This window comes from Doryrhamphus excisus, chromosome 20 (assembly GCF_030265055.1).
Source record: "Doryrhamphus excisus isolate RoL2022-K1 chromosome 20, RoL_Dexc_1.0, whole genome shotgun sequence".
In the NCBI taxonomy this organism is placed as follows: Eukaryota; Metazoa; Chordata; class Actinopteri; order Syngnathiformes; family Syngnathidae; genus Doryrhamphus; species Doryrhamphus excisus.
Window position 1 is genome coordinate 10,211,842 of NC_080485.1, and position 27,899 is coordinate 10,239,740.

General features: G+C 43.1%; 1 protein-coding gene and 1 long non-coding RNA gene across 2 annotated transcripts in view; one reads left to right on the plus strand and one right to left on the minus strand.

The window, feature by feature from the left end:
• The window catches only part of LOC131108219 (uncharacterized), a 113,596-nt gene that overhangs the window by 78,887 nt on the left and 6,810 nt on the right, over positions 1–27,899 (minus strand). The window lies entirely within an intron of this gene.
• bean1 (brain expressed, associated with NEDD4, 1) lies at positions 1,067–27,893 on the plus strand. The gene is made up of 5 exons (XM_058059076.1): positions 1,067–1,450; positions 8,502–8,630; positions 21,335–21,538; positions 21,603–21,738; positions 26,137–27,893. The coding sequence occupies exons 1-5, from the start codon at positions 1,417–1,419 to the stop codon at positions 26,513–26,515; spliced, it is 882 nt and encodes a 293-aa protein (XP_057915059.1). The 5' UTR covers positions 1,067–1,416; the 3' UTR covers positions 26,516–27,893.

The window sequence follows — 27,899 nt, forward strand, 5'->3', positions numbered from 1 at the left end:
GGCATGTCGCTAATAAGCTAAACAAATGTCATTCCTACACTTAGGTGCCTAAGTGCAGGATTATACAGCAAATGGATCTCAGCCCGCTCGTCATTGCTAGCTGGCATAGCGTTGCAGTCAACCATCACAAAGGCCAATGACGCGCTTACAAACAAACCTGACTGTTAAAATAACACACAGCTGCAGGAGGCGGGCATAGGAGAGGTCCATCATCTCCACCGACATTCGCTAACACGCTGCGGTTCCTAATTAGACGTTGCGGGTAATGCAATCAAGGGAGAGACATCGTGGTTTTTAAGCTACGGTTCACAACTTTCCACTGCGGATGATGCAAATGTACACACAAAGAGGGCGTTTAAACAATGGCTGCCGCCAGCTGTTTGACTAAAACATCCTGTGTGCAGTGGCCGGCACTTAACAACATTGTGAAAAGAAGGATATCCCCTTTCTCATCCTCTTTGTTTGCCAACCTTTTTTAGTTCATAGCAGACAAAGTTGGACAATAATGCCAAAAACATGCGTGCTTGTGTGTGTGTGTGTGTGTGTGTGTGTGTGTGTGTGTGTGTGTAATTTAACATCAGGTCAGAACGAACCAAGGAACTGGTAAGTATTTAGTGCATGTTACTTTGTCGCCATCTTGTGGTTAAAATAAGCATCACAGCCACTGTACTATTGTTACACTTTATCCGTTTATTTATTCACTGAAATGTTAAAAAAAAATACGAAACTGTCTTCTGTTTTGAATTTCGCAACAGGAAATATAAATTTGGTGGGATTAGTTGTGTTTTTGTATTATTTAAAATTGTTTTAAGAATACAAATTTGTATACACTTAAATGAAGGAACGCTGACCAACCAGTAAACGTACTTATTTACAATGTGCATACGCGTTTTGGGGAACTTAAACTTTTCCATTAGCGAACTTATATATTGTTATTTTACATTTAATTTAAAAGTGACGGGATACGTGACACACTTTTTTTTGCTTTGCCGGAAGTGGACAAAGAAATATACACGCTGGGGATGAGAAACGTGGACGGAAGTGGTGCAAAAGACATAAGGATGCTACCGGGATGCTGATGCTGCTGATGCTGCTGATGTCGACAGAAGACGAAGCAGACTGGAGGAGGAGGAGGAGGAGGAGGGCGGGGACGCGGACGAGCATGATGCTGTGAGTGTGGGACAGCTTCGACAGGAAGAGGGTGCACACGCATCATCATCATCATCATCATCATCGCATCGTCTTCGTATGGGAGTTTTCTTCCTTTTTTTTTATATCATACCTAGTTTGACCGAGAGTTATTCTGAGGAGGTGGGCCAGGTCCCGGGAGGCGGGAATAAGAGGAGGAGGAGGAAGAGGAGGGTGCTCATCACCACGGTGTCATTGATGTGAAGAGACACATGGACATCAGCGCTGATGACTGCACATTCGGATGTTTATCCCTATGCAGGTAAGCATGCAAGCGGGTGGCCATTTAATGATGATAATTACCTATTTACTGTCTAATATCTACCATATGTGCTGACATTAGTGTAGCTGCACAAACTACAGCAGCTGAGAACAACTTCTTTCTTATTTGTGGATGCATGTGATGTATTAAATGATTATATTAGGAGAAGAAAATGCAGAAAATATTAGTATTAAAATTACAGTTGCTAATTTAACAATGCTCTCATGTCACCAGATATGGTGAGATTAAAACATAACAAAATGTCTAGTTCGTGGGAATTCAGATAAATGAATTCATTAATGACACAATAAATGAAAATGATAATTTTCCCAGTCTTAATACATTGCCATATGCTTGCGTGTGAGAGTTCACTCTGTGCATTGTTTTCAGCACTTTGGCACGTTTGTTCCATAGAGTCTCTTCGTGGGTGGAGGCGGGAAATTAGATCGCAATATGTTGTCATAGTATAGGCTTCACATTGCACAAGTGGTTAGCACACAGGCCTCACAGCTAGGAAACCCGAGTTCAATTCCACCCTCGGCCATCTCTGTGTGGAGTTTGCATGTTCTCCCCGTGCATGCGTGGGTTTTCTCCGGGTACTCCGGTTTCCTCCCACATTCCAAAAACATGCTAGGTTAATTGGCGACTCCAAATTGTCCATAGGTATGAATGTGAGTGTGAATGGTTGTTTGTCTATATGTGCCCTGTGATTGGCTGGCGACTAGTCCAGGGTGTACCCCGCCTCTCGCCCGAAGACAGTTGGGATAGGCTCCAGCACCCCCCGCGACCCTCGTGAGGAAAAGCGGTAGAAAATGAATGAATGAATGTTGTCATAGTATAGGCTGCACGTTGGAAAAGTGATTAGCACACAGGCCTCACAGCTAGGAAACCCGAGTTCAATTCCACCCTCGGCCATCTCTGTGTGGAGTTTGCATGTTCTCACCGTGCATACATGGGTTTTCTTCGGGTGCTTCGGTTTCCTCGCACATTCCAAAAACATGCTAGGTTAATTGGCGACTCCAAATTGTCCATAGGTATGAATGTGAGTGTGAATGGTTGTCTGACTATATGTGCCCTGTGATTGGCTGGCGACCAGTCCAGGGTGAACCCCGCAACCCCTGTGAGGATAAGCGGTAGAAAATGAATGAATGAATGAATATTGTCATATAGTTTTTTGTCTTATAAGTAAAATTTCCCTACGTCTCAAACTCAAATTTCTATGCCGCTTGTCATCACAAGGGTCGCAGGGGTATGCTGGAGCACGTCCCAGCAGACTTTAAAGGGGAACTGCACTTTTTTTTTGTTAATATTGCCCATCATTCACAATCCTTATGTGAAACATGAACATGTTAGAGCGAGAAAACGAGTTAATATGAGCTAGCTAACAACGGACATCATGGGAAATACCTATTTTGACGCTACAGCCCTCACAATAAAATGCCAACAGTGTTCCACTTACACAACCAACTGTATATTAACCAAGCTACAGCAAAATTGTTATTGTTATTGTAGCAGGTAACATAAAAAAGTATTGTTAGCTAGCAGACTAACACGACACATCGCTAATCACTCACCTCAGCGTCATTCACAGACAGACGAGTGGATACCTAGCTCTCAAAGACTCAACAAGATGTTGGTTTGCTGTCAGCATTTTTTTACTTGAGGACTGGAGTCTTGTGCTGGAAGACACAGCCATCCCAAGGAGAGCGGACATGGACATGTTGTAGCTGTATGATACCGCTGTTATTGACAGGGTATGATCACAGCATCTATATCAGACGATGCACCATTGTTAGTTTTTTTTTAATTTTTAAAAACCTTCATAGTTGAAATAGGTGTGTCCCAAAGACATGCATTGTTAGCTAGCTCATATTAACTCATATTGTGTTATAATGCACAGAAAAGGGAACTAAATATGTGTTCATGTTTCACATAAGGATTGTGAATGATGGGCAAAATTCCAACAAAAGTGCAGTTCCCCTTTAACGAGAGGTGAGGTGCATCCTAGACTGGTCGCCAGCCAATCACAGGGCACATATAAAGTAGACGATGGACAATTTAGAGTCTTTATTAACCTAACGTGTGTATTTTTGGAATGTGGGAGGAAGTCCGGGAGAGAAAACCCACGCACGCACAAAGAGTACAAGCAACTCCACAATGTGATGCCCAAGCAAAGACTCGAACCCAGGTTCTACCTGATCTCTTGACTGTGTGGCCAACATGGTAACCACTCACACACCGTGCGGCGTAAGGATATTCACTTTATAAGCTAATAGTGTGCAAATGTATCAGTTTTCTCCAATTTCATGCAGCTGAGTTATAAAAATAATAAAATATATATTCACACACACACCATAGGAGCCCTGTAGGCGTGTTGTAGTGATTTTTGGATGGACTCATCTCCCGCTCGGCTCTGCTCTGCTCTCCTCTTCCTCCCACACAACTTTAAACTCTCTTGTTTCAGCAGCAAAGTACGCTGACCTTTGCACCTGGCAGCAAACGGCAGCAGCATCAGCTACCATGATTTCGCGGAATATCATCACTCAGCCCTCATTGCAGTAACTCGGATGTAAATATACGTATACTGTATGTATATAAATGAGAAATAGGGAGAATATGGTGTTCATGTTGCAATTAAAATTGGTCATAAAGTAAGGTTTCTCCACAATATAACACGGCGGTATCATCTGTAAATAGTACTAACTTTAAGTCTTGTTACTACAGTTGTCATGAATATACATGATGAATTATTTGGGTCCCAGTATTGACCTCTGGGGTACTCCACATGTAATATTTAAAGCTAGGTAGCTTTTGACCCGATTCAAAACTAATCCTCTGATTCCATACCTTTCTAATTTCATAATTAGGATATTGTGATTAATTGCATCAAAGGCTTTTGTCAGATCCATAAATACTGCTGCTACTCAGTAATTTCGATCAGTGCCATGGAGGTTGAAATGTTAGCTCCTTATTGGCTTTCTGTCAGTAATTCATACTTATTAATACATTTGTCCAACCTGTTATTGAATAGCTTCTTGATTATTTTATAAAATTATGTTAATAAGGGAACTGGACAGTAGTTTGTAAATTGATATTCGTCTTCGTTTTTGCAGTTGAATTCATTTTATGAGGAAATTGAGCAGTTTCCACTTCATTTCCATTACAATCAGTTAATGTGGACACTTTACTTACTGTAAATACCCTCATGCAAGATGGATCGGTTTATTTGCATGGTGTGCAGTGTGAGCATGGGCTTCCCCGCTATAAATTAAATCTATTTTTCTCTCTCCACCCAAGTGTAAAGGTCAGTGTTACACACAAAGCCCTTTGAGTTCACTCACTTCCTGCTTTACATGCTAACAAATCCACATAAATCATCTCTGGATGGGATATGTCAACATGTGGTGGTCCTTTCATGGACTATGTATGACTGTAGGCACAGCTGGAGATGCTGGTCTTCACCCGCAATACATCCAATAAATAAATAAAAACACACTGGCAGCTATACAGTATGGAAATGTGATTGATGTTATGATAACAAAACATCATGATAGGTTAGCTTATTCGTAGAAGAACAACAAAATGATCAAACTTACAATGCTATCCTCCAGATTTTTGCACATCTGGTAGTATATTGATGGTAGACCCTGCATAAAAATATACCCGCCTTTATATTTAGATTTTTAAATTCCCTGTATATACACTTTATGTAACATTCAAGCAGTTGATGAATAGTCTTGAACCAGTCATGATGTGCTATATATATTACTATATTGACACTTACTATGGTACACATTATGTCATTGTATGGTCATATCACCTCGTACTTCGGTACGTGACAAAAATTAAATAAAATTAAAAAAAAATTATTAGGAAAGCAGGAAGTGAACAAATGTAACAGTTACTGATTGTAAAAGTACCAGATGGAGGGGTAGGATTTAATAAGCTTTGCTTCTTCCTACTCCTTTTGGACATGTGGAACTGTGAACTGATTATGTGATGCATTCAATTGTAATCTGATGCATGTTCAAATGAAATAAAACCATTACCATTACATTTTCAAACTCCCTGTTTAATTTAATCGCAATGAAGGGGAAAAAATGATGTATTTTTTTTATATATGGTGAATTGACAAAAACAACTCTTGAATCCAACGCTGGGTGTTTGAACGCTCGGCTCAGGATTACAGTACAGTATATCAAAAATATGTGCCTCTTACGTAAGTCAGATGGGACTGCATCAGTTAAATCTCTCATTCTATTCACTTTGCAATAGAAGGGATAATTGGATTTTTAAAAGGATAACAAAAAAACTAATCTTTGCCTTGTTTTAAGATGTGTAGCTGAAACTACCTTTTTTTTTGTTTTGTTTACAAAGCCGTCCTCTGTCATGTGGTCGTCTTGGCAGTGATCTCGGCTGCATTTTAGCATTTTGGTTATAGTGGTGACTGTATGTGAAAAGGTGCGGCTTCAAAAGTGAGCGTTTAAGCTCCTCTCCTCTGACTTTGTTTGCAAAGTCTGTGTAGCGCATATAGTCATCGACACACATGCTATCTCACCGTCAAAAAACAACAAAAATCACACAGTACACTGTATCAGCCAGGGTGTGCTGTCTGCAATGTTTGTCTGAATTAGCTGGGACTGTTACGTAACAAAGAGGCAGAACGCGTGATCCACATGCACACGCGTTCACACTGTGCAGGACACGGGCAGTGAGCGACTGTACTTCCTGAACGAGAGGAAATCACAGCATGACGTCTCATGTGCTGAAGACAAGATGACATGTCATTGAACGGCAGTGTGGGAGGGGGGAGCAGCGTTGGTCAGTCCCGACACTATATAAGAAGAGAAGGTGCTACTTTTCAGAAGAGAAACATAAAATAGCAGTTTTCATAATATTACATAATATATACAGTATAAACATTTATCACATACTACAGTATTAATTGTCCCTGTACCCTAGAAACCGCCCATGAATGATACGGGAAAAGGCCGAAATGATACTGTGTCAAAACCCAGGGCAGTGATACTGATAAAATATAGAGTTTAACCATGTCCAGTATCAGCCCCCGTAGCTGTCCACTCCGTGAAACAACCAATCAGAGAACAGCGCACAAGCGTGAACACACAGCGTTTTGTTTTGTCACTGTAACTATAAATATTCCTAGTACTTCTCCAGTCACCAAAAAAACCCAAACTTGATTAATGGAACTTTAATTGTCAGACATTGATAAGATAAGACTGTTGATAAAATATTATTGTTGAAATATTTTTGCAATTATTGTGTTTACATTACATTGTTTAGATATAATACATGTAATAAACTGAACATTTTCTGGAAACAAAATGGTCTTTTGATTAAATAGTATGTGATAATAAGCTCATGATTAAATAGTAGATGATCTTATTAAAGAGATGATCTTATTATCACATACTATTTAATCATGAGCTTATTATCACGTACTTTCGTTTTTCCATCATGTAACGTGCCAGAGAGTTGAATTTTGATATGAGAGAATCAGGCTCGTATTCATCCCCATTTTCTTTTCTGATTGATAAAATAATGTAGCGACCCTGACGTGTTCATGTTGACATGTTGTGCTCTTGAGTGTCTGACTGCTCCGGGTGACTGTGAATGCACCAGGGGTGGGGGCGTGTCGTGTTGAGGAAGCACTGTTGCGTTGCTGGCAGTGGTTGCAACGGCGTGGTTACGGCCGACAGTAGCCATTATTGTTGTGTAATAAAATCACAGTCGTGTCCTTTCCATAGCGTCGGCAACGACGTTACAATAAACATACACGTATTTGTCTAATTCAGGCGGGGGAATACTTTCTACCAGTCTTCGTTCGTTCTTGCAGTTGCAGTCGCCCTTGGTTTTCCGACTTGTATTTGCATTTTTAGTTTTTCCGATCATTTCAAGAGTGTCCTCCTCATTAATGGTGATAAAATGTTCCATTTCTAATATTCTGTTTGCTATTTTCCCTATTTGTCTTTCGCCGGGAGTGTCAACCGCTGACATGTTGACAGAGCACAGACGGCTACGGGGGCTGATACTGGACATGGTTAAACTCTATATTTTATCAGTATCACTGCCCTGGGCTTTGACACAGTATCATTTCGGCCTTTTCCCGTATCATTCATGAACGGTTTCTAGGGTACAGGGACAATTAATACTGTAGTATGTGATAATAAGATCATCACATGGTTTGTCTGGTATCAGGCCCAGTATCATGCCCCTCCGCGTGCCAGTATCAGCCCGAGACCGAAGGGGGCATGGGGGGCATGATACCTGGCCTGATACCAGACAAACCATGTGATAACCTATAAATATATACTGTGGTGAGAGACAGAGACCACTGAGGAAAATACAGGAAGCAGAACTGGAAGTAGCAGAGATGACGATGCTGAGGTTCTTATTGGGAGTGACCAGGATGGATAGGATCAGGAACGATTACATCACATGTTAGAAACCTCGAGATAATGTCAGAAAGGCCAGACTGAGATGGTTCGGACATGTCCAGAGGAGAGATAGTGACTATATTAGTAGAAGGATCCTGCGTTTAGAGGTTTATGGATGTAGTAAAGGAGGACATGAGGGTAGTTGTTGTTGTGAGATAGGCAGATGCAGAAGACAGTCGCTCAGCTGACTTGTTGTGTAAGCTAACGCTGCATAATTAAGTATATGACTTCTGTGTGTTATTGATTGTAACACTTCAACCCTGTGGTCATGTTCCGGAAAAGAAAGCAATGGATAACATTTACACACACGGTGACGTGACAACACACACACACACACATGCACACACACACAGAGGGAGAGAGCCTGAGGCTTTATAAACAGCAGGCGAGGATGCTGCACGCTCTCATCACTCGTTCACTTCCCTTTCGTCATATTTGCCCATCTACCTGCTTGCAGTGTGTTTTCGTGGGGGGCCGACACCTCACCTGCTCGTCTCTCTCCTATGCTTTGACTCCCCCCCACCTACACCCTCTCCTTTCCTTTCCTTTCCTTTCCTTTCCTCCCTCACCCTCTAATCCCTCCGCCCTTGCAGTGGCGTACGCAGCAGCAGCAGCAGCAGCGTGTGCTGGAGACCAGTTGAAGTTGGCTTCCTGCCTGTTGAGATGTGCTGGGAGGAAACACTGTGAACACGAGTTCATGCTGATGAAATTGATCTGCTCAGGTAGGAAAAAAAAACTTTTATAACCCTTTTTTTGCAATCAGAAAATGATTTATGGCTACAATTCATACGTCTTCAAGTAAATACGTCCGTGTAATTGTCTGGTTAACTGCATCATGTTGCCTTATTTTACCGTTCCCTGTCTCTAGTGGACAATGGCGGCACATTGCTTTTGTCTTCTTCGCTTGTCTTTGACCGTTTTTGTATTTCACTGTGTAGGCCACGACTTTAACAACGGAAGCTAAGGCTTCTCCTTGGCACTATTGCTAGTCACGACTCTCGCTACATGGCGGTTGCGGTTCGAACATTGCTCCCTTACTGTACTGCATTTTTTTGGAAATTTATTAATAAATGACTAAGTTGACTAAGGTTGACTAAGAACCAAAGACCCAAAATATTGAAAGACAGAAATATCCATTATTCTGGTCACTAGGTGTCAGTAATGTTACATTACATGACCTTCATACTGCCCAAAGGTTCTCCCCCCTCATTCTGTGTGGGAATAGTAAGTTATTATCTTACTATGTCGTCCTTTCCCAATACAACTGAAACCCTTTCTTAAGTTTAGAATAAACAAATTAATGGCTAACTATTTAGTTCGTTAGCATGCTATGTTTAAAGTGACGACTCTCTCTCGTGATCCTGCATTGAGCTTGTAGCCTGTGCATTACGGTTGAGCAATGTGTTGAAAACAAAGACTAATAGAAGTGTAAAGTAACTATAGGGGTGTTATTTTATGTCTACAGGGCTCTAATTCAAAAATCCATTATCCATATCCATATCTCTAATCCATTCAAAATTGTATTTAGAAAGTCCGAAACAGGTTTTCTAAGCTCCAAAAATATTACATTTATTAATATGAAAACTGCTGAGTGGACGAGTGGTTACCGCACAGGTAACACAGTTAGGAGACATGGATTCAATTCCCCCCTCGGGCATCTGTGTGGAGTTTGCATGTTCTCCCCGTGCATGTGTGGGTTTTCTCCGGGTACTCCAGTTTCCTCCTACATTCCAAAAACATGCTAGGTTAATTGGCGACTCCAAATTGTCCATAGGTATGAATGTGAGTGTGAATGGTCGTTTGTCTATATGTGCCCTGTGATTGGCTGGCGACAAGTCCAGGGTGTACCCCGCCTCTCGCCCGAAGACAGCTGGGATAGGCTCCAGCATGCCTGCAACCCTCGTGGGGATAGGCAGTAGAACATGAACGAATTAATTAATCTCTATATGCATAAATTTGCGGTTCGATCTAGAAGCAATTAACTGTGATGTTTCACTTCCTGTCCCTCACTTAATGTGTACCGTGTGGGAATTCAGTGTATCGAAAAATCCATGTATACAGTAAATGTTAACTTTTTCGTCATTTTGTTCAAACGACACGTATAAATAGTGCCTTGAAGTCCGAAATTCAAGCTGTTGTAGAAAATACCAGTTCCAGATAAAGATGGGTATCATTTCCAATTTATCTGTTATGAGACTTCACTTGTTGCAGATGGCTGACTTTCCATTCATTTAGCATCAAAATGAGATATCGAGGAGATCGATTGATCGATTTAAACTGATTCAACAGATCATCAGTGAGCTCTCAAGCAAAACCAGACATTTTTGTGATGGTAATTTAAGGAAGTGAAATATCTGTTATCGCCTGCTAGCTATGCTAGCAAATCATGTGGGTCAATGCCGTGTACTATCTATTAATGGATGTTGTCAACAAAGGCAATCCATGTGACTTGCTAAGTTTTCTCAAAGATGAAAGTATATTTATGTTTGTGGTAGGAAGTGACAACGAGAGCGTGCTTTGTTTTGCCGCTGTTCTGGTGGCCATCTTGTATTTATTTATAGCGGGATCAGAGGTTGGGCTTTTAAACCCAAGAGAACACGGGACATATTTATAGACGCCTCAATAAAAGATAAGTCTTATGCAACACGTCATAACCATGCTGGATGCAGCAAGGAGATGCAGGACATAAGAACAGATGGACTCAATTGGACACGTCCCCACCCCACCCCACCCCACCCCACCGTCTTTGTCCAGTCCTGTTTCCCTCTGCCCTTTAAATCTCTTTCTCTCCATCGACAAGCCACCTTCCACCTCCTCGTCCTTCCTCCAGCCGCTCTTCTCTCGGTTCTCCTTCACTCTCTGATCTATTATTCACGTCCGCGACTGACTCTTTTTCCGCGGAGCCCCCTGACACCTGATCCCTCCCGGCGCTCCGGGGCGTGCTTCCCTCCCAGGAAAAGAAAATAGCATGGTGGATAAAGGCAGCCAGCAAAGAGACAGATAAAAAGCTCAGGGATGGGTAGCCGTGTGGAGATAAGACGCTTCCTTGTGTGCTCAATGAGTGACATTTTGCACGCTTCTTTGTGGTTAAAGACCAGGATGGAAGGACAAAGTATTTACAGGAAACGAGCATTTAAGACCACCAAAGACAACTTTTAATGATCATTGACATGATATGTGTTGGATATGGAACTAGTTACTAATAGACCCTATATAGCTCGAGCTGAAGGCCAATTGCGATGCACACCAAGTCGTGGCACAACCTGGACTATAGAATCCTGATCTGACAAGAACTTGCTCGTAGAAATAACTCAACAAAACTTTCCCAAAAGTCAGTCCACTTTGCCACTCAAGGGGAAATCCTGGTCTAACCCACCTCCTGTGGGTTTAAGCAGCCCAGTCAGACATGGACCATATGACAGCCGTTCAAGCCCGAGGCTTTTCTGTGCCCCAGAGAAGCCCACATGGTCCCAAACCACGATCATCAACATCTGTCTGCTTATTCTGAATATTTCAGTCAGTCAACATCTTTACCGAGTGAACACTTGACTGGGATGGAGGTACAGTTTGACTTTGAAACTTGATAGGACACTCTTGAAATCCTTGGAAATAAAAAATAGTAATCTTAAACTGATCAACCATCAAACCAATATCGGCCGATTTTCGTAAAAAGCATGTGATTGGCACATGCCGCTAAATACCTTTCAAAACTGATGACAAAAAAAAACAATCGGCAGCAAATCCTACATATCGTTGTGTCACAATGACACACAAATGACGCACCTCAGCAGGGCTAGGGAAGGGACTCTGTTCGTTCCGTAAACGTCAATTTCTTCACTTTGACACAGGCTATACGCCAATCGATGCCAGCATGTTTGGTCACTCCCTCATCAAAACGATTCAACTATTCTTGCATCTTTGTTTACACGTTTTGCCTGTCCTTCACTGGCTGTACAAAAGATTTTAAAAGTTTATTATTAGCCAGGGGGCTTTGGAATTGTCTAATGGTGCCCTTGGCTAATAGCATTTATTATAAATACATTGGAAAGTGTACAGTTCATCCAATGTGATCAGTATCTGTATCGGACGATCTCACTCATGGATGATCGGTATCGGAATCAGAAGCATTCATTCATTTTCTACCGCTTATCCTCACGAGGGTCACGGGGGTGCTGGAGCCTATCCCAGCTGTCTTCAGGCGAGAGGCGGGGTACACCCTGGACTGTCAGCTAAATAACATGTTTTCCAACCATCAACAAGTAAGACAGAATCAATTCAAAAATAAGAATTCAATTAAACATGGTAGGCAACAATACAATTTGGAAAGCTGCACATTTCTACGTGGCACAAACATCCATAGAAGAAGTTAGAAGAACGTAAAGTGGGCTGATTCAGCACGTCACACATGAACGCAACAACGAACCGCATTAAATGAGAGGTATTAAAGGAAGCATCAAGGCAAATACCAGTGTGTAAAAACGAAACCCTCAAGGACATGTCATTGTGTCATGTCATTGTGTGTATGTGTGTGTGTGTGTGTGTGTGCATGATATCAGTGGCAAAAAAGATAAAGACTGAACACAATCTACATACGGGGGCACCGCTGTGATGCTGGCACATCTGAAATGGAATCTGCGTCTGTTCCTGCTCGCTGCACACATCATTTATCCATCAGCCATCGCCTCGCCTCCCCGCTCACCAGCCATCAATCATCACATTGCCTCCCTTTATGGAAATGGGTGGAGGAGGAAGGAAATAAAAAGTGCTTTTAACAGCGTTTTTAGCCTCCATCTGTGTCGCTCGGCTTCTCTGCGGCCATCCAAGCGTCCTGGTCTGTTGCCGCCGCGTAAGGTCGTTGACTTAACGCTATCTAAATGGATATGAGCCGTGCGCTTAAGTATGCCAGCCTTAGCGGGTCAACCAACAGGCAGTTCTGCCTCACTAATCGCCCACCCACAAACAATTAGAGCGCACCACAGGTGATCAAGATAGGAGGTGTCACTTTGACACAAAACAAGAACTGGAAAAAAAATGACTTGCTAGCTTCCTAGCGTGTGTGTGTGGACACGCTAGGAGTGAATCAGTGACAGCAGAGTCCAGCATCTGAGCAAACACATTTTGGACAATTGCTTTAAACTTGGTGGGAAGACTTTGTGGATGGACATTTTTGATTCACAAAAAAATCATTTTTGTCCCACATAAGTGACCTCTGACTTTTGCAGTTCAAATTTTTTCTAAACTAGTTTTGAATGATCTCGACAAAAATCATCATAAAAACAGGCTGCAAAATTACGGGTGAAAAGCCCCCTGAAACCTCAGCGCCCGGGGCTTGTTCCTATCACCGTTATTTGTTTTGTTTTTGTATGTTTTGTTACTAGTACTGATGTGATGATATTTGGCGAGTGGTTAGCGCGCAGGCCTCACAGCTAGGAGACCCGAGTTCAATTCCACCCTCGGCCATCTCTGTTTGGAGTTTGCATGTTCTCCCCGTGCATGCGTGGGTTTTCTCCGGGTACTTCGGTTTCCTCCCACATTCCAAAAACATGCTAGGTTAATTGGCGACTCCAAATTGTCCATAGTTATGATTGTGAGTGTGAATGGTTGTTTGTCTATATGTGCCCTGTGATTGGCTGGCCACCAGTCCAGCCTCTTGCCTGAAGACAGCTGGGATAGGCTCCAGCACCCCCTGCCACCCTTGTGAGGATAAACTAGAACTTCACACATCTGGAACACATTTACTGCAACACACACACAAGCACAAGTCTCTTAAATGGCCTATATTCACTCACTACGCCTACAAAATTGGGTAATGTGTGTGTAAAGGTGACTATCTGTCTGATATATAATATCCATAGGACCCTAATAATAATATGAAATTATATGAAATACACTACAACAGACACTTGAAGTGAATTTAAACAAAGTATCACTATTGGATCGCGCTAAATGAGCTGAAATTTGCAAAACTGCCCCCTGGTGTTTGTTTTTGTCGTATACCTGTGCCCCCCCCCCCCCACCTCCCTGACTACCTGTCCGTCTCCAACTAGTTAGCGAGCTAAAAGGTTATCACGGGGAAACAATGGCCCTCTGGAGGGGGAGAGCAGAGAGACAAATTGAGGGAGGTGACTTGGAACGACTGGATGAGGAGGAGGATGAGGATGAGGAGTTAAAGGGTAAATGTCTTTTTGCCAGCATCTCTGACTCCATTATTGACACAAAATCCCTTGAATGTCCTCTGTTTCATCGGAAGGCTGTGACAGACATAGGAGCTGTATTTCCATGAGTTTATTTATTTCATATTTATTTGCGTATTGAGTAGAGACCTGATTGAACATGGCCTCTTCCTCTCCTCTCCTCTATTGCATCATCTCCTCCGCCTTATTCTGGACGCTCATTACCGCCCACACAGCGCTTCTGAGAAAACGGGAGAGAGAGATGACGAGCAGGGCCGGGCAGGAGCCTCACAGGGAATAACAAATAAGTGATGTTTAAAACACAATAAGAACTGAACACATTTTCGTTATTAATACACCTGCAGCTTTGTCACGTAAGAATGTGTTGTTTTTAAACTAAACCTAACCTGTAAGAAAGCATTTCAAATCTAAAGCTAAGTAGGTTGCATCAAGTATAAGGCTGTATTGTATACAGAACAGTATAACAGTATACAGATACTCTATGTGTAAAGGCGACTATAGAGTCTCACTTCATGTCTAGAGGGCTCCAATAATTTAAAAAAATCAGATTTCTGCAGCAACAGAACCAATGTTGTAACAGCAGTACACTGACACTGCTCAGCCATAAACAACAGTACAGCACTTGCACTCGTGCCAACATTTTAAAGCGCATGCAGAGGTAGATAAAGCAGCTGGATGCTAGAGAACCAATGTTGTAACAACGGTATGGAAGACACTGCTCAGCCATAAACAACAGTACAGCAAGTACACTCATGCCAACATTTTAAAGCGCATGCAGAGGTAGATAAAGCAGCTGGATGCTACAGAACCAATGTTGTAACAGCAGTACACTGACACTGCTCAGCCATAAACAACAGTACAGCAAGTACACTCATGCCAACATTTTAAAGCGCATGCAGAGGTAGATAAAGCAGCTGGATGCTACAGAACCAATGTTGTAACAGCGGTACACTGACACTGCTCAGCCATAATCAAAAGTACAGCAAGTACATTCATGCCAACATTTTAAGCTCATGCAGAGGTAGATAAAGCAGCTGGATGTGACAGAACCAATGTTGTAACAATGGTATGGAAGACACTGCTCAGCCATAAACAACAGTACAGCAAGTACACTCACGCCAACATTTGAAAGCGCATGCAGAGGTAGATAAAGCAGCTGGATGCTGCAGAACTAATGTTGTAACAGCGGTATGGCGGACACTGCTCAGCCATAAACAACAGTACCGCAAGTACATTGATGCCAACATTTTAAAGCGCATGCAGAGGTAGATAAATTAGCTGGATGCTACAGAACCACTGTTGTAACTATGGTATACTGGCACTGCTCAGCCATAAACAACAGTGCAGCAAGTACACTCATGCCAACATTTTAAAGCGCATGCAGAGGTAGATAATGCAGCTGGATGCTGCAGAACCAATGTTGTAACAGTGGTACACTGACACTGCTCAGCCATAAACAACAGTACAAGTACACTCATTAATGCCAACATTTTAAAGCGCATACAGAGGTAGATAAAGCAGCTGGATGTTGACCAATCATGACAGTCCATCCCAGCTTATTTGTGATTTGGCATTCATTCCCCTGCATATTCTTTTCTCTAATTAAAATTGTCCCTCATATTTCTTCTATCGACAATCATTTGTGACTCCAGTGGTTATTTGCCTTAGTAGACCGAACACCCGGCGACTATTGATGCATTAATTGGTGGATTTAGGAAACTAGGCAACAATCTGAAGTAATTACTTAATTAATTCCAAGTATAAATAGCCATAGCAGCTGCTTCCCGAGAGGCGAGAAGGTGTTTGGACTTGCTGAGAAAGAGGTGAGACTTCCTGCAGTACACAAACCGGACCAGATCCCACTCGACCGCACTCGCTAATGGAAAAAACCATCACACCTAACATCCTCATTCCCAGCAGGCGGCTTCGAAAGGGATCGGTGGTGTGAGCACGTGTTGGTCCAACTCTGGACCAGTAGATAACTTGGGTATTTCCAGCGATGATGAAGTTCTTAACGGATCCAATCAGAGACAGATTTGAAGCTGTACAGCCAATCTAAGGTTGGATCTAAGAGGCCATCGGAGTCCATCCGACCAATCACAACGACAGAAGCAGCATTTATGGATGGGTCAAAGCAGGATTTACACCGACGTTGAACAATCACACAGGGATATATACCTGTCTGCTTTGGGATAGTGGCACTCTGTCAAACTTATAACTTAATGACATGGCAGCAACCAGCAGAGGGCGCCAATAATTCAGACCCAACTAAGTTGCTATCATCCACGTTACAATGTTAATGTTTAACATGTTTATTATTAAAAGCAGGCATCCATGTGGGCCAGCAGGTTCAAATCCTGGAATGGGTATATGATGTGTTGTGACCCATATTCACACTCTTCTGTTTAGTGACCCACTTACTCCTCTTCTAAATAGCCACCCTAATTTAATACTGCGTGTGTGTGTGTGTACACTAATAACACTCTATCCACATAACTACTATCAAAATAACTATTTCATATATAATGACATATAAGTAAATGAGGTGTTTTATTTATTAAAAGTACATCCAGCATGCTGTTTTTTTCCGTATTGTTTAAGATGACAGGCATGCCAAATGTTTAGATAGATTAATGATGCTAACGTTTTCCGATGAGCATCCCGATCTAACTGAACGACACACAGGATGTTTTGGAAAACATAGACGAATGTACACAGGTACAAGTACTGTAACAGCCAAATCACTTTGTGGCATCCTCGAAATCAGTGATTCCCAAAGTGTGGGTTGTGGTGTTACTGCAGGTGGGCCATGAGAGGTCATTAAAAATATTATTCATTTCTGCAAATCATTCATTCATTCATTCATTTTCTACCGCTTTTCCTCACGAGGGTCGCGGGGGGATGCTGGAGCCTATCCCAGCTGGCGAAAGGCGGGGTACACTCTGGACTGGTCGCCAGCCAATCACAGGGCACATGTAGACAAACAACCATTCACACTCACATTCATACCTATGGACAATTTGGAGTCACCAATTAACCTAGCATGTTTTTGGAATGTGGGAGGAAACCGGAGTACCCGGAGAAAACCCACGCATGCACGGGGAGAATATGCAAACTTCACACAGAGATGGCCGAGAGTGGAATTGAACCCTGGTCTCCTAGCTGTGAGGTCTGCGCGCTAACCACTCGACCGCCGTGCCGCCTATTTTGTTTTTAAAATTATTTTTCATTCAGTCATTCATTTTCTACCACTTTTCGTCACGAGGGTCGCGGGGGGTGCTGGAGCCTATCCCAGCTGTCTTCGGGTGAGAGGCAGGGTACACCCTGGACTGGTCGCCAGCCAATCACAGGGCACATATAGACAAACAACCATTAAAATTATTTTTATTGTAAAATATTCATTGCATGATTAAAAACTAATATTTACAGTCCTAATTAATAACCTATTGAGTGTTTTCATAATAAAAGCCGCAATTGGCTAATTAGGAACATTCCATCACTGATACTTTAAAGACTAGTCATTGTTTGTAGAAAATAATCCTTCAACATGGCTGCCATGGGGGACGGTGGTGGACGGACGCAGAGTCAGCTGGCGTTACGGTGTGTTTGACAGTGGCGAGAAGGTGCTGGTAACTCAGAATGACAAAGTGTCACAGAGGATGCAAGCGTGGGTTTGATGCTCCTCCATAATGCATGCAGCTAATGTGGGAAGCCTCGCCGCACACGGAGTGGTAGCAGCAGCCTATAGCGCGGTCTCTTAGCCTTTATAGCAGCTGACACCGGCAAATAGAGGCTCCCTGGGATGAATGCACACACATGGACACGCTATGCTGACCTTTGACATAACTGCATTTAGGCTCCATACTGTGGCTGTGATGCACAACAATGGAATGTTCATTGGTTGAGTGGATACTACCTTGTTTTTTTTAGACTGAATATTTGATGATTTAAAAAAAAAAACACACACAACTAAGAAGAACGCACCCTGAAAACTTTCCGTTTGAGCGGGTACAAGATACCACAATCAGAATGGGGAAAGGAATATTCCACCCCTGTGAATCCGATTATATGTTCATTCAGATTGGCACTTTTCTTTCGGAATGAGGTGTATTCATTCATTAATTTTCTAACGCTTCGGGCGAGAAGCGGGGTACATCCTGGACTGGTCGCCAGCCAATCACAGGGCACATATAGACAAACAACCATTCACACTTACATTCATACCTATGGACAATTTTGGAGTCGCCAATTAACCTAGCATGTTTTGGGAATGTGGGAGGAAACCGGAGTACCCGGACATGCAAACTCCACACAGAGATGGCCGAGGGTTGGGATTGAACTCGGGGTCTCCTAGCTGTGCGCGCTAACCACTCGATCACCGTGCAGCCAGAATGAGGTATATAAAAATATACAAAGGTTAAATTGTTTCAGTTTGAGCAAATAAACCGAATGCAATTGGAATATTTGGGTCCATGTATACATGGCTATTTTGTAACTTGTAATTCAGAAGTATAATTTGCTTTTAAGTATGTGCAAAAATCCCAGAAAATACAATCAAAATTCAAAATAAATAACATGGCGTCTTAGAACGCAAGCCATCATTGTTCATAGTAACATAATTAAAGAAATGTGACTCAAATATCCTGCTACTTTTAAAAAACTAGTATTAGGTATTAGTATTATTCGTATTAGGTGAGTAGGTTTTCAGATACTGATACCTGTGCTGACTTACATTTTTAGTTCATTCGGAGCTGTTAATACTGGCAAATTTGCAAAGATGTCAATGTAACTTCAAGCATTGTAATATGACCATCATGTTTGTTTTCATTCTTTGAATCATATCATATCATATCATATATGGTTTCCCAGAGCTTGGTATCACTTTCTCCTCGTGCCTCTCTGCAGCTCGTCTCGGCGTCAGTAATTGAGTTGTCTGCTGTCGTCTGCTTTCACACTCATTGCCGAGATGAGGGAAATGTTCTCTCGCCACACACCAAACTGTCGCGGAGACTCATCTCGTCTTGGAAAATCGTCTCTGTTCTCAGAGAGACACCCGACAAGCGCTCCGAGGCATCCTCGTCTCCTCTCTTCTCTGTCTGCTAACGTGATTTGCTTTTCATTTGACGTTTTCATCTCCTCGATATCATTAACTCTACGGGAACACACCCGACGTGCAAGGATGACAGATTCATATTTGAGCACCATGTTTAGAGTCAAATGCAAACAAGCCTATTATTGTGTTGATACTTCAGTGGAAACACACTTGTGTGTGATGATTTGGATTTGATTTTATGTTGACTATTTACTCCGGTTTCCTCCCACATTCCAAAAACATGCTAGGTTAATTAGCGACTCCAAATTGTCCATAGGTATGAATGTGAGTGTGAATGGTTGTTTGTCTATATGTGCCCTGTGATTGGCTGGCGACCAGTCCAGGGTGTACCCCGCCTCTCGCCCAAAGACAGCTGGGATAAGCTCCAGCACGCTCCGACCCTTGTGAGGAAAAGCGGTAGAAAATGAATGAATGAATGTCCTTTAATATGTCATCTCGTAGAATTGCCATTTATGACGTGAAATTAAAGAAATTCATTAATAAATGATTGGTTAGCAATCAGGCCTCACAGCTAGGAGACCTGAGTTCAATTCCACCCTCAGCCATCTCTGTGTGGAGTTTGCATTTCCGGGGGTTCCTCAACACAAAAACATGCTAGGTTAATTACCAACTCCAAATTGTCCACAGGTATGAATGTGAGTGTGAATGGTTGTTTGTCTATATGTGCCCTGTGATTGGCTGGCGACCAGTCCAGGGTGTACCCCGCCTCTCGTCCAAAGATAGCTGGGATAGGCTCCAACACTCCTTACGACCCTCGTGAGGATAAGCGGTAGAAAATGAATGAATTAATAAATGTTGACTATTTTATGGGATGACCACAAGTCCATACCATACCATACCATGCCAATTTCAATACATTTATTTATACAGCATTTTTCTGTATTAGAATCAGCAGCATTAAACCATGCCTTAATTTTTGCACTTCTACTTCCATGTAAACATGCTAAACTATGTAGTACAAATATTAGAATTAGCGCAGAAGCCCTGATAGGCAGCTAGCATAGATGAAAACAGACAAGCAGGCATGCAGGAGTAAAACAACCCAAATGAGACGTTAAACGGCGGAGAAGGACACAGCCTGTGTGTGTGTGTGTATGTAAACTGCAGCTCTAATTATCTGTCACACGCTGAAGTGGAGTAAGTCCTGGGGGAAGGAGGCTTGGAAAGATGGCGACACTAAGAGGAAAGAAAATAAGCAGTGTGATGTGTGCAGAGGAATAAAGCTGTTATGTAACGTGACATCCCCGTGCACCGCTCGGCTCACACGACGACGCTTGGCATGCAGCTTCTCGGCGTGGATCCTTCCCAGCTTTTACTTCAGCATAGTAACAGGCACATACAAAAGTATTGGGACGCTTCGCACCTGCAGGACGAGGAAGGAAGCCATCTTTCAACCTTTCCCACAAGTGCAGTCTCCGATTATTATCCATATTAAAGGATGTGTTTGTTCATAAGGTAACTTTTCTACTCCTGAAAAAGGCTAAAAATGTTTAAAATTGAAGCTGGGTTGGTGGGAAAAACATGGCCGCCCGAAGTCAGCTGGGATAGGCTCCAGCATACCCCCTGTGACCCAAGTTAGGATAAGCGGCATAGAAATGGAAGTGGGATCTAAACAACAATAGCAACCCCAAAAAATAAGATGCAGCTACATGAGTTATTTTTAGAACAGGTTGGCGGGGGGCTTATGTGGTACTTATGGGGCGCCCCAGCGCCCGTGTGCACCGTGTTGGTGACCCACTACACAACCAATGGCCATGTTCTTCTTGTCTTCATTTCAAAACATACTGTATCATTATTTGGCTGCACGGTGGTTGAGTGGTTTGCACGCTGGCATCGTAGCTAGGAGACCCGAGTTCGATTCCATCATTGGCCGTGTCTGTTTGGAGTTTGCATGTTCTCCTCGTGCATGTGTGGGTTTTCTCTGGGTACTCCAAATTGTCCAAAGGTATGAATGTGAGTGTGAATGGTAGTTTGTCTATATGTGCCCTGTGATTGGCTGGCGACCAGTCCAGTGTGTACCCCACCTCTCGCAAGAAGACAGCTGGGATAGGCTCTAGCTGCATCTCCTCCAGCACCCCCAGCAAAATGAATGAATGTATGGTTCTTTCTGGTCCACCAGTGAGCTCCAACCAGAGCCATGGGGAGTACCCGGACTGCAGGAGCGAGAGGGATTCAGGAGGGGAGGCCTCTCTCCTGGTGTCTCCTCTGGTGGTGGCGGGGATCGTTATAGGCCTGGTGCTCTTCCTCTCCTGCGTCACCATCATCGTGGGCAGCCTGCGCAAAGACAGTCGACTGAGGAACCCTCACCTACGAGCCAGCTACGGTCGGTCGGCATAGACGCTGACATTTTGTTAAGTGCTTAGTAAAATGGGACTATTTCTTTCCAGGTCCGGATGGTTACTCCTTTGGAGGTTCTGTAGGAGAACTGAGGTCCAACTGCTTAGAAGACTTTCCTCCTGGTTTGGACTTTGACTCTTTCAGTCTATCACAAGTCAACCACTTGTACCCAGATTCTCCTCCACGGTGAGTGTCTGTGTTGTTTCTTTGCACATTAATAAAGTTTGATTTGTATTAAAGAGGCACCATCATTCCCATCAAACACCGGTGTCCTCCTCTTCTCCTCGTGCTCCTCCATTGACCTCCTTTGTACTAATTCATTTATGAGTAAGTGATGCTTCCCTCGGCTGCCCTTTGGATGTGTGCGTGTAAAAAGGCCAACGTCATGGTGTGTTTGATGTAAAATGTCAGCTGGTTTAATTGGCAACTTTAATAATTCAAACACACCCTTTCCCCTGTGGTGTGTGTGTGTGTGTGTATAGAGGAAATTGCAAGGACATAAAAGAAAGAAAGAAAGCCAATAGATATAAGATACTACATATTAAATAACATGGAAGTACATTTTAAAATACTGTATGTGGCTCCTTTAGCTAAAAAGGTTCCCGACCCCTTTACTCGGGGAACCAAAGTTGTATGGAAATCTAACAGCTGCAAACTCATACAAATACACACACATATACAAATTATATATTTTCAGGCAGGCAGTTAAGGTCATGTGACCATGCGGCAGTGTGTGTGTGCGCGCCACAGATGGTTGAAAGAAACCCAGATCAGCTGCTCGCCTACTGAGAATGTTATATTTCCAACACACACATTACACGCGCTCACCTGTGGAGACTGAAAGCCTCCACTTCCTCATGCTGAGACACACACACACACACACATACATACACATACACACACACACCAAAACAACAACAACGCTGTATCTATATGGCTTGGTAACACAGCAGGTAAATTGCTCTCACAGTGGAGACAAGCTCAAGCCTGCCAACTACACACACACACACACACACACACACCATATGTTGGATCTAAAGATGCTCCGATCGATCAACCGCCTATCAATATCAGCCTATTTGCCCCCCTAAAAAAAACATGCCATCAACGTATACAGATAAACACCTTTCTAAAACCGATCAGGTAGTTCTGCCAACAAAATGACGTGTCAATCATTGATGAGAATCGCCGCCATAAAACCCCGATCGCAGCATCCTTAGTTGAATCCCATCCAACACTGCAGAGCATCATGCCAGAGGTCCTCCTTCTATTTATATACTGTATATACGTGTGTACTAAGTGAGTACAGCCCTCACATTTCACCGTAGCAGTGTAGATTTACGTTCCAGCATGGTGCATGAGTGCTGCTGACACTGAAGGAGCTGTGGTTCGATGAGGGGAAAGATTAATTCCAACATGCCAAGTGATATTGTGAAGCAGAAACGCGGTCGCAACGTTTTCGTATCCTTGTTAAAACAAATTCTTAAAAGTCGTATTTTCCCATATACTACATCCGTGTATTGTCTTCCTTCAACTTCTTTCTCCTCGCCCTATTGGGTGTGACCACAGGGTGCCTTTTACGGTGCAGAACCTTTCGTGGACATAGTGGATGTTGTTGGCAAGCCAAATGTATTTTGTATTGCACAGGAAGGAAGAAGACTGATTGCCAATGGCTGACAGTCCCTTAGACAATGCGTGGGTTCTCCCTTAGCCAATCAGGACGCAGAACACCATACACGTTTATGCGCTGTAAAAATACAAATTTGCTGGTGACACTTTAAATAAGGTACACAAAATTACAGTAGTTCCTAACCTTAACCACTACTCATTAGTTCCTCAGTAACTACTATTATATACTATTACTATACTATACTATTTTGTGTACCTTATAGTTTGCTTTCTGTAGTATTATCCCTTGACAGGGGACAAGGACAGAATGAAATGCTTGCTGCAATATGAGATACTGTACAATACAAAGTAACGACGGTGATAAGACTTTGAATACTCTGCTGTGATCATTACATGCACACGCAAAACTTTAAATTATTATTATTTATTCAAAATTATTGAAATTATTTGTGCAATTTACTGGCTGCACAGCGGTCGAATGGTTAGATCGCAGACCTCACAGCTAGGAGACCCGAGTTCAATTCCACCCTCAGCCATCTCTATGTGGAGTTTGCATGTTCTCCCCGTGCATGCGTGGGTTTTCTCCGGGTACTCCGGTTTCCTCCCACATTCCAAAAACATGCTAGGTTAATTGGCGACTCCAAATTGTCCATAGGTATGAATGTGAGTGTGAATGGTTGTTTGTCTATATGTGCCCTGTGATTGGCTGGCGACCAGTCCAGGGTGTACCCCACCTCTCGCCCGAAGACAGCTGGGATAGGTTCCAGCACCCCCGCGACCCTCGTATATAATAAGCGGTAGAAAATGAATGAATGACATGTCATCTATTTATCCTCCACATTTTTATTATTATTATTTATTATTATAATAACAGGCAACAACATTTTGTTGGCAATTTCACTGCTGTGTTATTGTGCAATGAAAATAAAGGAAGTCTATGTCTATGGTTGTCCTGGGCTAACGATGCTACGAGGACATCCTTCATACCACCAGATAGAACATTCATTGTGAAAGGAGACAAAGACACTACAGTCGTAGTTTAGAAGTGAGATATTTATCCATATTACAGCCGAACGCCAAAAGAATGTGCAGAATTTTTGCTGAAGGAAACAGTTTTGATCTATTGTCAACTCATATGTCACATGACCGGACGTATCTTGATGAAGGATGCGGAGTTAAAGAACTTGTGACAAGGCTCATGGCGGTTTTGGTTTGATGACCAATTTCAGGTGACGCTAATCAGGAAGTGGATGTTGTCGATGTCGGAAGCAGGCTGTTGTGTTGTTTTTATGGGCTGCTATTCGTCAGCTTCTTGACAACAACTTCCACTTTGTATCTAAGCTTGTCTGCTTGAACAACATCTGCCTCTGGCTACAAACTGTGTCCTTGTCTTGGATGGTGGCCAGCCTTGTTTCTTGTGGTTCAAATCCCAACATGCTGACATCAACGAGGGCCGGGGATTTATTTCTTGTTGTGCCTTGGAGGGTGGTTTTGTCATCTCAGACTACTGTATTCTTGTTTTAAAATGCGTGACAAAAAAAAACGACACACTAGAGGCCGACGGATAAGCCGAGGCGGACGTGTAACTCCCCGACCAAATCTTCCATTCACACTTGGCAAGCGCACGCACTTTAGGGGAAATTGTAGCGTAGCACGTCCAACGTTGGGTGTGATACCTCGCTAGCCACACAGGCAGGACTGTAATGGGGAGAGCAATGCTACTGGGATTTAAAGTGTCGCAGGACCTCCACAGCACCTCTACTCCCTCGCTGGAGTCCCGTTTCTGTCGCCAATTTGCACCTCAACATGTCTCTTAGCCAAAGTGAATTAAAGCGGTGGAGGATTGTAGCATGCCAATGTGCATGCGTGGGTGTTATTTTCTTAGCACGTCAAGGAACGCTTATGTTTACAGTGAACTGCTTCATTGATAAAACCATGCATGGAGGACAGCATGCCAGAAAGTACAAATGTATCATTTAAAACAAGATTGATGATTAACACATAACACATATATGTCATGCCAATATTCATATCAACAAGGTTAGGTCGTGTAGTCATCTTAAAGGGGACCTATTATGCTAATTTTCTGTGCTTTGTATTGAATTGTGGACTCCTATAGAGCAGCTACACACAATAACCTTCACAGAAAGCTTTCTAGATCTTCCAGAAGTGTTTCCACAAACATCCTACTCCCAACCCAAACGGTCTGTTTAATTTACTACAACTTTAATTTTAATTTACTCTCCTCTTGGTTAACCCGCTTCGCTCCGCAACCTTGCCTGCCCGAGGAGGAGCACTCATTGTCGGACACACTTTGTCAAAGGCATAGCTGGTAAGGTGGAGCTCAGAAGCCGGACGCAAGGGCGCTGCCTGGACACACAGCTGAAATTAATTAATTAATAATTAAAAATTAAATAAATACATTAAAAAGTAATTAATTAATTAATCCTTAACAGATTAATTGGGTTGGGAAAAACCGATGCGGTTAACATCCGTTTCCGTTGGAGTCGGACCTAGTTAATGGAATTATTCATTCATTTCCAACCGCTTTTCCTCACGAGGGTCGTGGGGGTGCTGGAGCCTATCCCAGCTGTCTTCGGGCGAGAGGCGGGGTACACCCTGGACTGGTCGCCAGCCAATCACAGGGCACATATAGACAAACAACCATTCACACTCACATTCATACCTATGGACAATTTGGAGTCGCCAATTAACCTAGCATGTTTTTGGAATGTGGGAGGAAACCGGAGTACTCGGAGAAAACCCACGCATGCACAGGGAAAAACATGCAAACTGATGGCCGAGGGTGGAATTGAACCTTGGTCTCCTAGCTGTGAGGTCTGCGCGCTAACCACTCAAGCACCGTGCCGCCCTCTAATGGAATTAATGCCAAGTAAATATCTTCCCATCTTTTATGTAGCACTTCCTGAATTAATGTTTTTTTTTTCTCCACAGCTACGATGAATGTGTCGGCCCACACTCCACTCAGATCTACATACCCACAGACGACCCACCACCATATTCATTATGGGACCCCTGTCAAAGTCTCACGGAAGGTGAAGGGACACCAAACAACTCCAATTCCGATCCCCCGTCACGCAGAGGAGAGAGCTCAGCCAGTTCCGCTTCATCGCAACACCCGACAGGACTACTGGAGCATCAACATGTGGCTTCCATCTCCTTCCCAATGGAGGCGGCACCGCCATACGAGGCCGTGGTGGGAGGCGAGCAGGGGCAGCCCCTCCCGCTCATGCCGTGTGACCTTTACAAACACCAATCAGAAGGAGATGTCAGCGGACAACTGCGGCCTTCGGGCATCGGTCAGATCTCGTAGGACCTTTCCACTTTTGGAGCTTTCCACTGCCCCCACTTGAGATGTGACACCAAACTGTGGAAATTTCCAGAACGGAAGCCGTCTTCCTGGTGTCTCTTTGGGACCAAAACTCAACTTTGGGAGTTGGTGAACGACACGAGATCCTCCATCTTGGTGGAACCACCCAAGACTATGACACCACAATGGAATCAGGACTGACTCAAAAGTTAGAACAGGTCTTTGTTGGGGAAAGAAGCAGGTTGGTTGAAGGTCTACACAAGCACACAACGTCATTCTAGTCACTTGTCAAAGAAGTCCACCATTTTGGAGAACTACATCCTGTGTGGCACGAGCTGCATCAAAGATCGACATTTTATTTACCTCAACTGCAGAGAGAACGAGGCGTTAATTGGAGAGAGGCTGTTCTTCTTCAATAATGACTTGGAGTGCATGAGAAAGTGGAAAGAAAAAACATACAGTAGCTTTCTTTGACGACGTGATCATTTGTTCACTATTAGTATATTGCACAACAGCAACACAACCAATGTTGTAGTAGGACCAAACTGCTCAGCCATCATTAATAGCGCCGCCATCTTGTGGATTAAGTTAAAACATGTAGTGTTGCCTACAGCCACGGTTGTTAGCGCCTTTGCGCATTCATTGCCGCATTTATGATGATTTAACAATATGTTTATTATTGTGCTTATAATATTTTAACCAGCTTATGTCAACAAATAAGACACCAAAATACTGAAAACAGCTCATGGCCGTGATAAACATCGAGTGTGATGATGACCGCCATTGTCACGCTATGAATCATGTCAAAGTGTCGCTGGCGGTGCATCACGCAGATAATGTCACGAAGGCGAGGGGGCCATCTGGAGCGTCCCAGTGCAGACTGTACTGTATGTGCGAGATGTTCCACAAGTATTTATGAACGTTCCGTCCCGTAGACAGTTTCCTAATTAGTCGGCCGTTCGGTCAGTCAGTGTGTTGCCTTCCCGGCTGCGAAGTCGTGTTTTTTGTCTCACTTCCGGACAGTTTGAACGCAATAGTCCACTTAGAATCTGATCATGTGATCCTAAATCACATACAGACTGCATCTTCAATGTAAGCCATAAACTTAACACCAATTTACATCGACATAAAACTGCACCATGGGGGTTTAGAGTTTATGTCAACAGCTTTAATGACTAACTTTACTTTACTTTCATGATGTGATATATGTGGAGTGGGTCGCTACAGAGAAATCTTCCATTTTAGAAGCAATGTAAACATTCCTTCATTCATTCATTCATTTTCTACCGCTTATCCTCACATGGTTCCTGGGGGTGCTGGAACCTATCCCAGCTCATTTTGGGCAAGAGGCAAAGTACACCCTGGACTGGTCGCCAGCCAATCACAG

Coding starts and splice junctions, on each gene's coding strand:
- bean1 (XM_058059076.1), top strand. CDS start 1,417: ATGACTGCACATTCGGATGTTTATCCCTATGCAG. Junction 8,631..21,334: donor GATGAAATTGATCTGCTCAG/GTAGGAAAAAAA, acceptor CTGGTCCACCAG/TGAGCTCCAACCAGAGCCAT. Junction 21,539..21,602: donor TCACCTACGAGCCAGCTACG/GTCGGTCGGCAT, acceptor ATTTCTTTCCAG/GTCCGGATGGTTACTCCTTT.